Source organism: Danio rerio, chromosome 10, assembly GCF_052040795.2.
Source record: "Danio rerio strain M-AB ecotype USA chromosome 10, GRCz13ab, whole genome shotgun sequence".
Classification (NCBI taxonomy): Eukaryota; Metazoa; Chordata; class Actinopteri; order Cypriniformes; family Danionidae; genus Danio; species Danio rerio.
The window spans coordinates 44,671,958-44,683,423 of record NC_141030.1 but is presented as its reverse complement, the minus strand read 5'-3'; the positions used below and the strand labels follow the sequence as shown (position 1 = coordinate 44,683,423).

Sequence of the window (11,466 nt, the reverse complement as noted above, 5' to 3'; positions counted from 1 at the left end):
AATCATTTGTCTGCAAGATGCTTTTGATCATTTCAAATGTAATAAATGTAGTATGATAACTTATTGTTTTATGTTTTTATTTAGTACAAGTGCGGGTGGCACGGTGACTGAGTGCTTGGCATTGTCGCTTCACAGCAAGAAATTCGCTGGTTCAAGTCCCGGCTGGGTTAGTTGGCATTTCTGTTTCGAGTTTACATGTTCTCCCCGTGTTGATGTGTGTTTGGACTATGAGGGAAACAGCAGCTATAGGAAACCCATAGGTGAACTGGATTAACTAAATTGCCCGTTGTGTGTGCGCGTGTTTGTGTGTGAATGTGAATGTATGGGTGTTTCTCAGTACTGGGTTGTGGCTAGAAAGGCATCCGCTGCATAAAACATATGCTGGAATAGTTGGCGGTTCATTCCGCTGTGGCGACCTCTGAAATAGAGACTAAGCTGAAGGAGAATGAATGAATTAGTACAAGCGAGAATAAGTATGTTCATTTTTACAAAAAAACAAAACAAGTTTCATTGAATAATGATGGAACATTTATTTTCACTAGTGTTATGTGGAAAATTTAATATGCTTTGTGTTTGTGTGTGTGTGTGTGTGTGTAAAATTATTTACATTTATTTTAAACTTACTTTGGTGCAGTGGCCCATTTTGATACGTATGTAACTGGGTCTTGTTTCTCTTTTGCTTATCTTTCTGTGTTGCCAAAAAAAAAACACTGAGTCATTAATGCTGTTTGTGCAAATGTAAAATATCTGAAACTGTCTGGAGGTGTAAGTGATGATAGCCTTTGGCATGTTCATCTAAATACCATCTTTGATAAAGTACTGGAACTCTCACAGTTACTTCCTCATAGTCTGTTACTGTAAACCCTTACAAAAAATACCTTTAAACACAGGGTATGTTTTAGTTTTTCCTTTATGCATTCTCTAAATACTCAAACCATTGTTTAAGGGAAGGGCAGCATGATTAATCCAAAGGTAAACTTTATGAACATTTTAGCAGTAAAACCGGCTCCGTAATCAGCTGTAGATCTCTAGCAGCTGCTTTCAGATTAAGCAGTGTTTACCACAAAAAAAAAATAAATAAAAATAAATATATATATATATATATATATATATATATATATATATATATATATATATATATATATATATATATATACATATACATATACATATATATATATATATATATATATATATATATATATATATATATATATACATATACATATATACATATGTATATGTATATATATATACATATATATATATACATATATATATATATATACATATATATACATATATATACATATATATATATATATATATATATATTTGTAGAGCAACCCATGTTTTTTTGGTCATTAATATTTTAATAAACTTTATAAGGTATAGAACTGTCTGAGATATGAACAAATGTAAGTGATGCATCAAAGTTTGATTAAAATTGGAATGGTTATAAAACTTTATAACCATTATAAAAATTAATAAAAAATTATTTGTTTAAAAATCTTGCACGATATTAATGATATGACGTAGTTTCTGATTTTTTTCTTTTCTTCTCTGTTTATCCGTCTAACTTTACAGTGGGTTTCTTTTGATTGCCCCCTGACATTTTAAAGAGCCTTGTCGGTTTGAGGTGCGGTCGCAGTCAGCGGAGGTGCATGATGCGCCCCTAGGCGAAAGTGTAAATCAGCCTTAAGATGTTTTTTTTTTTTTTTCCCCAAGTTTTCAAGTTCAGTGATGCATCTAACCAGTCTTCAGTACAGTTTAGTTCGAATAAATGTGTTTTGCCACATTTTTTTTAAATATATTTTTATTTTTTATTATTACTTTATTTATTTTTTTTGGCATTTTTTTGTTGTGCATTTTTTGTGTATGCGTGTTTTTGATTTATCGTAATATAGGTCTTAAATTTAACAATTATTAGTCTTCAATTTGATATTGATATCTGCAGAAACCCTGATTCAGCTTAAAGTGACATTTAAAGGGTTTACAAGAATAAAACAAATAAGACTTTCTCCAGTAGAAAAAACATTATAGGAAATACTGTGAAAAATTTTCCGTTGAGAAATATTTATCACAGAAGAAAATTAGAAGGGTGAATAATTTTGACTTCAACTGTGTATAAACCTGTAACATATAACCTTGATCAGATATCTTTTCCGGATGTTTAGTTCTTCTCCGATTCCTGTGTTTTTCCTTTTCCCATAAGCTGTTCGACCAAATCAGTGCTTTTCACATCGCTCCTATACACATATATATTCTCCTTACACTCGTCTAAAAACATTTTGAGGTTCTCCTCAATTTCACACTTTTCAGATTTATCATCTTTGCTGCCAATGAGCACCGCTAGCATATTCTTAAGCAGTTTCTCTCCAAATTTCTCTATTAAATCTGCGATCATCTCCATCTCTTCATGCGTGAGTGTTTTGTCCTGCAGTACCATGAGGAACACGCGTGGACCTGTGTATGTTGGCTGCATCTCTTCCATACTGTCTGCTATCAGGTCAGGTCTTGGTTTGAAGACAAAAAGGTCTGGGGTGTTGACAATACAGACCATCTGATCGCCTACTCGAGCCACAACCCGATCACAGATGGTTCTTCCAGGTGTAAAACAGTCATGCTGGAGGATACTGTTGCCTATCAGACACTTATCATCGCTGTTTAATCCCAGCAGCACCATAGTGGTCATGCCTTCACCCCCAGATGGCTGAATGGTCATGCTCTCCTCTATGAGAAAATAAAATACATGTATAGAAAATGTTATATATATATATATATATATATATATATATATATATATATATATATATATATATATATATATATATATATATATATATATATAAACAGACTTTAGGGTCTTTTGAAAATGCATGCGTTAGCCTACATTTTTATGAAACTGCAAAAACGTATTTTAACATACATTTGAGTGCAGTTTCTTGGTGAAATTAACAGTAGTATGATGTCAATAACGTTTGCTCCTTTTCACACTAATGATATTTATGAGGACATTATTGACGAATAAAGGATTATTTAAGTTCAGTTCTTTGCACAACACTGAAGAAACACCACAAAACTGCTTAGAAGTGTGTATGATTTGTAACTGAATACATTTGTGTCACCTATCTATCTTCATATGGACAACTTTTCAAGCATGGTTAGTTTGCTTGGTAGCTCACCCTTTTTTACAGTATTGTACTCGCAGTTGTTCTTGTTGCACTTGCAGGATTCTTGGGATCTAGTTCACAGGGCCGACCCTAACCAATTTGGCATCCTAGGCAAGATTTCATGTGGCGCTCTGTCAACAATTATAATACGTTTTTTATTTAAAATAAATAAAATATTTTTATATTTATTTATAACAAATATTATAAATACATGGGGGATGGGGGGCTTTTGAGAAGAGGCCATGGTCCTGGTCCAATGCAAAAGACAGTGACGACATGTCAGGGTTCTGCCACTCTGGTCTTGTAAATTCTTGTTTTGGTTTCAGAGCTCCGACACTACCCATGTCTGGTCCTGTTTCTGTCTCTGTGTGCGCGCGGGCGTCGTGGGTGTACGGGAAATGTGCGCGCTGCCGCTTGATGTGGCCGCGCGCGCGCTCTGCGTCCCTCAGACGCGCGTGCTCTTGTGTGTTTTGTTCTGTCAGCATCGCGCTGCTTTATTCTCGGTGCCTCCGTCTAGATTGGTTTCAGTTTTGGTTGGCGCTGAGATGAAGCATGCGCGTTGCTTATGTGTGAGCGCACGGTAAGGTGTTTTATCTATCGTGTGCTCGTCTCTTGCGTCTCTTGTCAAAGCACGTGGCTTGGTGTTTACATCGTGGCAGTGGTGGGAGTAACGAATTACAACTACTCACGTTACTGTAATTAAGTACATTTTTGGGGTAATTGTACTTTCATGAGTAGAATTTTAAGCCTGTAATTTTACTTGTACTTGAGTAAAAATTAAGCTGAGTAATCTACTTCGTTACTTTTAAAATCACAATTCGTTACAGAGTACTGTAAATAAATTAATATTTCAGCCACGCACTGACCAGCATTTCGGTAGCCAATAAAAAAAGCTGATCTTAACGGACCAATGAAAAGCCTGGTACATTATTTGAACTGAAAAACAAGTTCAGGCTACTGCAGATTTACGTGACCGTCATCATACAGTCACAAAGTTATCAATTACATATGGAGATTTAAGACAGAATGAGGAAGAAATAGCAGAGGATGAATGCTGCCACACCTGGAGGAGCTGTTCACCTACAGGTACATAGGGAAAAAAGGGGACAGCTGTGCTGATGTGATTAGCTATGGTATCATCTAAAATGCTAATTAAATGTATGCCCAAAACTGGAATATCGCATAAAAGACTGGAAATAAAGCAGCGTTTCTGTCCAACAAGTCAAAGAGAACAAAATTGCCACCTGATTAACTGGCGACAAATATCAAAAGTAAAAACAGAATTAGCATCAGTAGGAGCAGCTGCATGAATAAATTATCTTCATTTAATAAGTGACTTGCGCATCAGAAGGCAATCCTGCACGCAGTGAACGCGCGCTGGAAGGCGCGAGACACGGAGTGCAGGCACTCTTGACAATTCTGGAGGTCATTATTAATATAATATAATACTGAAATGGTTGAGGCGGTTTAAAATGACCAAAACAACACTTTAGATGTTTTACAATGTGCTTAGCCTGCTGGTTTGTCCATTCACACACATTTTCAAAATATATGCGCATTATAGCGTTTCCATCAACCGTTTTTATGTGCATATCCAAAAAGCGCAAAAAAAGGTGGATGAAACCTGCCCTCTGCTGTACCATCCGGCTTACACAGGGTTTCCGTGGGGTCTTAAAATGTCTAAAATATAAACATCTAAATTTTAGGCCTTAAAAAGTCTCAAATTCGCTGTTCTAGGTCTGAAATATGTTTGCACAGGTCTTATTTTTCCGATGTACATGTAACGCTACTCCTAATGCTCATTTAATTTTTTTTGTTGTTGCTTGGTTTCGTGGTGGTGTAGTTCTTTATTTCACTATTCCTATTGTAATTTGCAGTATTAAAACTACAAATAAGAAAAGACCAGCATGCAATAGCTCAGTGCGCTCGGCGAATGTGACGTCATCGCCGTGTTTGCGGAGGTTCACTTTGGACGCGCGCGACATGATTTCGGGTGAACAGTTCGCGCGGCGCCGCGCTTGATTTGAGTTGAATTTGAATCACTTTGAAGAGATTTTGTCTGTAACAGTACGACTGTACAGACATCTTAACTATCCGACCATGCGTGATCAGCATAGAGATGACCAGATGACCAATAATTCTTGGCTAGAAATTGCAACAGCCATGGAAAGGAAGTGTTTTGTTAAAGTTTGGAAAAACCTAGGGGATAAGTTTGTTACAACAAAAAAGAGGCCATGGCAAAAGTGGAGACCCAGGTGGTTTTAAGATTACAGAATATGTTTTTTCACCATTTATTGGTTTTAAACTGATGTATCATTTTGAAGTTAAAGCAATGTAAAAAAAAATAAGTAACAAATTAAGTATTTGATAACTGGAAAAGAATATATGAGCCCATTGGCTTACAGTGTACTCAAGCTTAATTTATAGGCTTTATTGGTGATAATAGACAGGATTGTTGGACCATTATTGCCTTTTCAGCTCATTAGTAGAGGACAGAAACTAGCCAGACAATAATGTGTCAATTGTTGAGTGGGCAAAAAATAATATATATATTTTTTTGCTATTATTCTTGCCAGAATAAAAAAAATAATTGTAGAGTAACCCATGTTCTGTTGTCATTGACATTTAACTTTAATAGGTAGAACTGTCTGAGATATAAACACAAGTGAGTGATGCATCAAACTCTAATTAAAAAAATCTTGAATAGTTATAAAACTTTATAATCATTCATTAATTTTCTTTTTGGCTTAGTTCCTTTATTAATCTGGGGTCGCCACAGCGGAATGAACCGAATGATTTATCAGCATATGTTTTACACAGCGGATGCCCTTCCAGCTGCAACCCATTCTCATTTACAACAACAGACAATTTAGCTTACCTAATTCACCTAAAATGCATGTCTTTGGACTGTGGGGAAAACCGGAGCATCTTGAGCAAACCCACGCAAACACGGGGAGAACATGCAAACTTCACACAGAAATGCCAACTGACCCAGCCAAGGCTTGAACCAGCGACCTTTTTGCCTTGAGTCGAGAGTGCTACCCACTGCCCCACCCCGTCACCCAACTTTGTAATCATAATAAATTATAAAAATAATGAAAAATAATTATTTTTAAAATCTTGAACAATATTAAAGATATGACGTAGTTCTGAAAACGTTTTACTTCTCTGTTTATCCGTCTGACTTTACAGTGAGGTTTCTTTTGACTGGCCCCTGATGTTTTAAAGAATATCACAATGACGAACACGTCTAGTATTAAAGCCTCATCCATTTCTTGAGGTGCGCGCACAGTCAGCGGAGGTGTGCAATGCGGAGCCAGGCGAAAGTATAAATCAGCCTCAAAATGTTTGTTTCTTTGTTTTTTTGTTCCTGCACTTCAATGGTGCATCTAACCTGTCTTCAGTACTGTTCTATTTAAATAATTTTATTTTACCACAAATTTTGTGTTTTTGCATTTTCTCTTGCATGCTTTTGATATTGTGATATAGGTCTTAAATTTAATACTTTATGGTCTTAAAAAGTCTTAAATTTGACATTATGATATCTGCAGAAACCCTTTTTTTAAGACTTCAATCTATAATCTAAAAAAAAAACATTATGGTAAGAAGACATAACTTAATTTCTGTGATATTATATTTATTAATAATATGTTTAGGCACTAGGCAGTGTTGTTCTGTGGTTTCTGACGGTTCAGTTCGCGAATTAGGTAATTAACAAAGTTTCTCCATAATTTGCAAGTGTTTTTTTTTTATTTATTACATCATCTATTGATCGTACAGATAAAAGAGGCATCAGTTGAAATTATAAAAAGTCGTGCATTTGTGCATATTTCTGTTATCTTTAAACTCAAAATAACAAAACATTGTTTTTGTAAAATAATCATGGTGCGCAGTGGGTATTGTTATCGCCTCAAAGTAAAAAGTTTGTTGGTTCAAGCCCTGGCTGAGTCAGTTGGTGTTTCTGTGTGGAGTTTGCATGTTTTCCCCATGTTGGCGTGGGTTTCCTCTATAGGTGCTCTATAATTATTATCTATAATTAATGCTGTTTAAACAGTTTTAAAAGTGTTTATAGTATCTTTAAATGTGTTATGTAAAATGTGTTTTACTGCCTGGATCTTGTCTGACTCCGCATTTATGGATATTTCCACCAATACCGCCAAGCTAAAAAAGTAATTTGTAATTTTGTAATTTGAGTAGTTTTTACGAAGAGTAATTTGTACTTTTACTTGAGTACTTTTTAACACCAGTACTTTTACTTGTAATTGAGTACAATTTCAGCAATGTAACAGTACTTGTAATTGAGTACATTTTTTTTGTACTCTTACCACCACTGCATCGTGGTCACATGCTTTTGTCGTGTGCTTCAGTGTTGTGCTTGTCTTGTCATGAACATGCGGTTAATGAGTTCTCTCATTGGCTGCATGTTCTTGTCCTGTTTTATGTGAGCGCATGGCTTGTGTTGTCTCTCTGTGTCATGCGCTCTCCCGTCTATTGTCTAGTCCCACCCTCCTTGTGAACTCATTATTAATTTGTCATGTTCACCTGTGTGTCAATTTACTTTTTGCTTTATAATCCCCCTTATGTTTTCAGTCCTTTGCCAGTTTGTCGTCGATAGTTGTGTCCAGCCCTGTCTTGTCCTGCCAGTCAAGTTTGTTTGTTCGTTAATTTGTTTTATTAGAGTTTTCCCCCTAGGGGTACTTTTTGTTTTGCCTTTTATTTTTATTTGTATTTTATAATAAATAATCCTACATTTTTCTGCAATTGGGTCTTCGCTCTTTTTTTTTTTTCCCCTCACCGACCGTGACACGACATCAGAATACAACTATGCATAATTCTAAATGAAATTTTGAGAGGGTTAATTATGCTATACTCATACTCTTGCACTCTGTCATTGACTACATATAAATAGACTATTTAAAAAATTTGTCATTATCAGATTCTCTCTTGCATATTCAACATTTAGGGCAGATATATACTGGCGCTCAATCAGTAAATGTTTATTCTCACACAGAAGACTTGCACTATGGACACAGGAACCCCTAATCTCTTGGTTGCCAGATTGAGGACATGAGTGAGTGATTTAAACCGTGTTCTAAATAAAAGCAATGACACCCGATAGAAGGAATATTTACCATATTTAAAGGGGTTTTTGTTCTAACCAACACCTCAAATTGATATTTGAAACTGCTTCTATTTCTCACAGGAGAACACCAGTAAACTGAATAAAGCACATGAGGTTTACCTGGTGTGATCATTGTCAGTGTTAAATGCTCATAATGTGAGTTTGAATGCCATTTTTCATGACATTTATTGTCATATGCTGAAAGCAGCAGCAGATGATTCACCTCAAATTTGGAAATAAACCGTTTGAAACTGAACTTTAGAAGTAAACACATGAGTGACTCAGCATCTACTGTACATTTAATAACGTTAAAGAGAGTTAATATGTCATAAATAGGTTATAAACCATTTTGTGAGTGAGTCCATATTCTGTGCTTCTGAATGGCTGTACATTTGTTGTGTTTCGTCTGGTGCAAACAGCTAGATTGCTTATTACTGCATATCTTGTCACAAAGCTTGTTACGACATGGTTACAATGTAAGCTGCTCATGTTTACGTTCATAATAATTATATCATTTGCTAATTAATAACCTCATGTGGAACTGAATCTGTCTCATTTCGGAGGCTGCTGCTGTCCGCCGGAGGTCGCATTTCTGTCATGAACCCATGCTTTCAAAGCCCTTCTGAATAAATTAATTAAATACTCAATTTTCCAACAAGGCAACCAGGGCTGCTGAAATATAATTGACTAAACTGGCATTGGGCAGGTGAAAATAACCAAAACAACGACAGCGTTCTGGCACAGAAAACACATTTTCAAAGCAGAATATCTGACCAGCATTGTTTTTTCAGATAAACAAGAATGTTTACTGAGCATGTTTCCTAAATATATGCAAACAAATTATGATATTTTCACGCTTTATAAAAAGTTCTGTGTGTACGTTTTTGACTCTTCTAATGTAATTTCCTAAAGTATCTTTAAAGCATCTAGATTTGGCCTAGAAAATTATTTTTCAAATAATAGCAAAACATTACCTTGCATAGGCTTTGGCTGCTCTGACTTGTCTTTTTCCTCTGGATTAATTTGCTTATTGTTGTCAACATTTGACCTAAAAGATGATACACATTAATGAAAAGAACAATGACACATTTTCATTTATTTATATGTTAAACTTTAAATGTTCAACTTGTAACATATCAGTCTACCTGTCAAGATCCTCATCTGGTTTCTCTGGCAGAAGTTGTCCGACCAGATCGACTCCTCTCATATCTTTGCTGAAAACACACATTCTTTCATTACATTCGTGCAAAATCTGTTTGAGACTGGCATTTGCTGTGTCGCGAGACACTTCTGATGACTCTTTGCTATCGATCAGCACCACAGTGATGTTTTCCACTATCTTCTCTCCAAATCTCTCCTTCAGTTTGGTGAACATCTCCATTTCTTCATTGGAGAGTTGTTTATTTTGAAGTACCAGCAGGAACATGCGTGAACCGGGGTACGATGGCTTCATTGCCTCTATAGCATTGGTTTCTGGGTCTTGGTTTGGGCTCCAGAAAAATTCGGGGGTGTTTATGATGTAGAGCAGCTCGTTCCCGACTCTTCCCAGAGCTTTTTGATACATGCGTTGTCCTGGCTGGAAGCATTTAAATGCAAGCATTGTGTTTCCTACAAGGCATTTATCAGTGCTGTTTTGTCCCAGAAGCACAACAGTGACAACACTGTCGTCTGCTGAAACGTCACCTGCAGATTTATGTTCTCCTGTAAAGGGTTAAAATAGTTTACTTATAACAATATAATAACGTAACAACGGGTGTAACGCTCAAAAATTGGCAAAAGAAATCTACAATTACGCTTTACCTTTTGGCATGTTGAATTTCAAGTCTGTTCAGCAGGCTGCAGAAAACATCGTTTGGTTAGGTCTGTAAATGTGGAGAAGCAGGAAGCGAGTGAGCAAATGAAAGAAAAAGCAGCTTCATGCATTGCTAAAAAAAAACCAAGGGAGTGGCGTCACAGTCTTAAGTACTAATAAGAGACACTCAAAGAAATAGTTTCAGTCATCGCTGAGAGAAACTGTTGGAAATGGCCTCCAGGTGTCCGTGTTGTCGGCGACAGAGATCTTCATCTCCATCTCAGAGAAGTAAGTTTTGGGTTAAAACTTTTTAAAATTTTTTCAATTTTAAATTCATTATGTGCACAAGTGTATTTATTTAATGTGCAAAAATATGACTGTAAAAATGTGAATGTAAAGCATGCAAGTGCATCTCAAATTCGAATGTCATGAAAAGTTGATTTTAGTAATTCAGTTTAAAAAGGGAAGCTCATGCATTGTATAGATTCATTCCATGAAGACCGATACCTTCCACCTGTAGACTGGAAGGATTCTAATACAAATATTGAACCATTTAACCAAAATAAGATTACCTAAAGCAAAACATATTAAAATGTATATAACAACATCAATTAAATTAATCTTTATTTCTACAGTGCTTTTACAATATAGATTGTGTCAAAGCAGCTTCACATTGAAGTTCTAGTAAATTGAAACGGTGTCATTCCAGATTTCCGAGTTGAAGTTCAGTTCAGTTTACTTCAGTTCAGTGTGGTTTAATTTTCACTGCTAAAAGTCAAAACACTGAAGAGCAAATCCATCAATGCGCAGCTCTACAAGTCCCAAACCAAGCAAGCCAGTGGCGACATTATGACTTTCACAAGAACTCCTCAATTCAGCAAATTTATGGTTCAAATGTGACTGGAGAAAACAATTTATGAAGTACAAAAAATTAACTTGGGTGTTTTTTTTTTCTTACTCCATTGGCAGATATTTCTGTATTGATTTAAGCATACAATTACATTACATAGAATAAAATCTTTCAAAAAACAAATTTAGTTATCTTACATCATTTCTTCTGTATTAGTTATTTGTTTTTAAAATTCTTAAATAATTGCAACTTAAATTTTCAATTAACAATTTTATAATTTTTTTATAATTGATTTATTATTATTTTTTAAATTATTTTTTGTTGTTTTTATTATTGTTGTTGTTGTTGTTGTTATTAATTTTTCAGTTAATGTATTTGCTTTTTTTATTTCTACCTCATTGTTTTACCTTTTAGGCTCCATGTAGAGCTTCTAGTAAAATGAATAAATAAGTAAATCAGTAAATAAATAAATAACCTTTTTGTTGAATAATTGATGAATACAAATAAGTAAATTTAACACACTTCTAAA

At 35.1% G+C, this 11,466-nt stretch overlaps 2 protein-coding genes across 5 annotated transcripts in view; one reads left to right on the top strand and one right to left on the bottom strand.

Annotated features, from left to right (window-relative positions):
- zgc:113625 overlaps window positions 1-11,466 on the top strand; it is a 32,279-nt gene that overhangs the window by 17,004 nt on the left and 3,809 nt on the right. Inside the window, 1 exon segment of one of the 2 annotated variants that reach the window (NM_001361220.1) lies at window positions 10,291-10,375. Coding sequence (NP_001348149.1) covers window positions 10,318-10,375 — 58 coding nt within the window. The 5' untranslated portion in view covers window positions 10,291-10,317. 2 annotated transcript variants of the gene reach the window in all.
- si:ch211-139n6.3 lies at window positions 157-10,186 on the bottom strand. Of its 3 annotated transcripts, XM_087271430.1 has the most exons (6): window positions 10,096-10,186; window positions 9,441-9,996; window positions 9,270-9,343; window positions 2,447-2,733; window positions 625-688; window positions 157-435 (listed from the first exon to the last, which is right to left on the bottom strand). In XM_087271430.1, exons 1-6 carry the CDS (start codon window positions 10,103-10,105, stop codon window positions 431-433), a joined length of 996 nt encoding a protein of 331 aa, XP_087127556.1. In that variant the 5' UTR covers window positions 10,106-10,186; the 3' UTR covers window positions 157-430. The 3 variants fall into 3 exon arrangements, with proteins under 3 accessions (XP_087127556.1, XP_087127555.1, XP_087127554.1); XM_087271429.1 differs by having other exon boundaries at window positions 416-688; XM_087271428.1 differs by lacking the exons at window positions 157-435; window positions 625-688 and having other exon boundaries at window positions 1,850-2,733.

Excerpts from the sequence above, each read along its gene's own strand:
- si:ch211-139n6.3 (XM_087271428.1), bottom strand. Across the intron at positions 9,344-9,440 it reads CCAGATGAGGATCTTGACAG|GTCAAATGTTGACAACAATA; the intron begins GTAGACTGATAT and ends ATCATCTTTTAG. Across the intron at positions 2,734-9,269 it reads GCAGCCAAAGCCTATGCAAG|AGGAGAGCATGACCATTCAG; the intron begins GTAATGTTTTGC and ends ATTTTCTCATAG.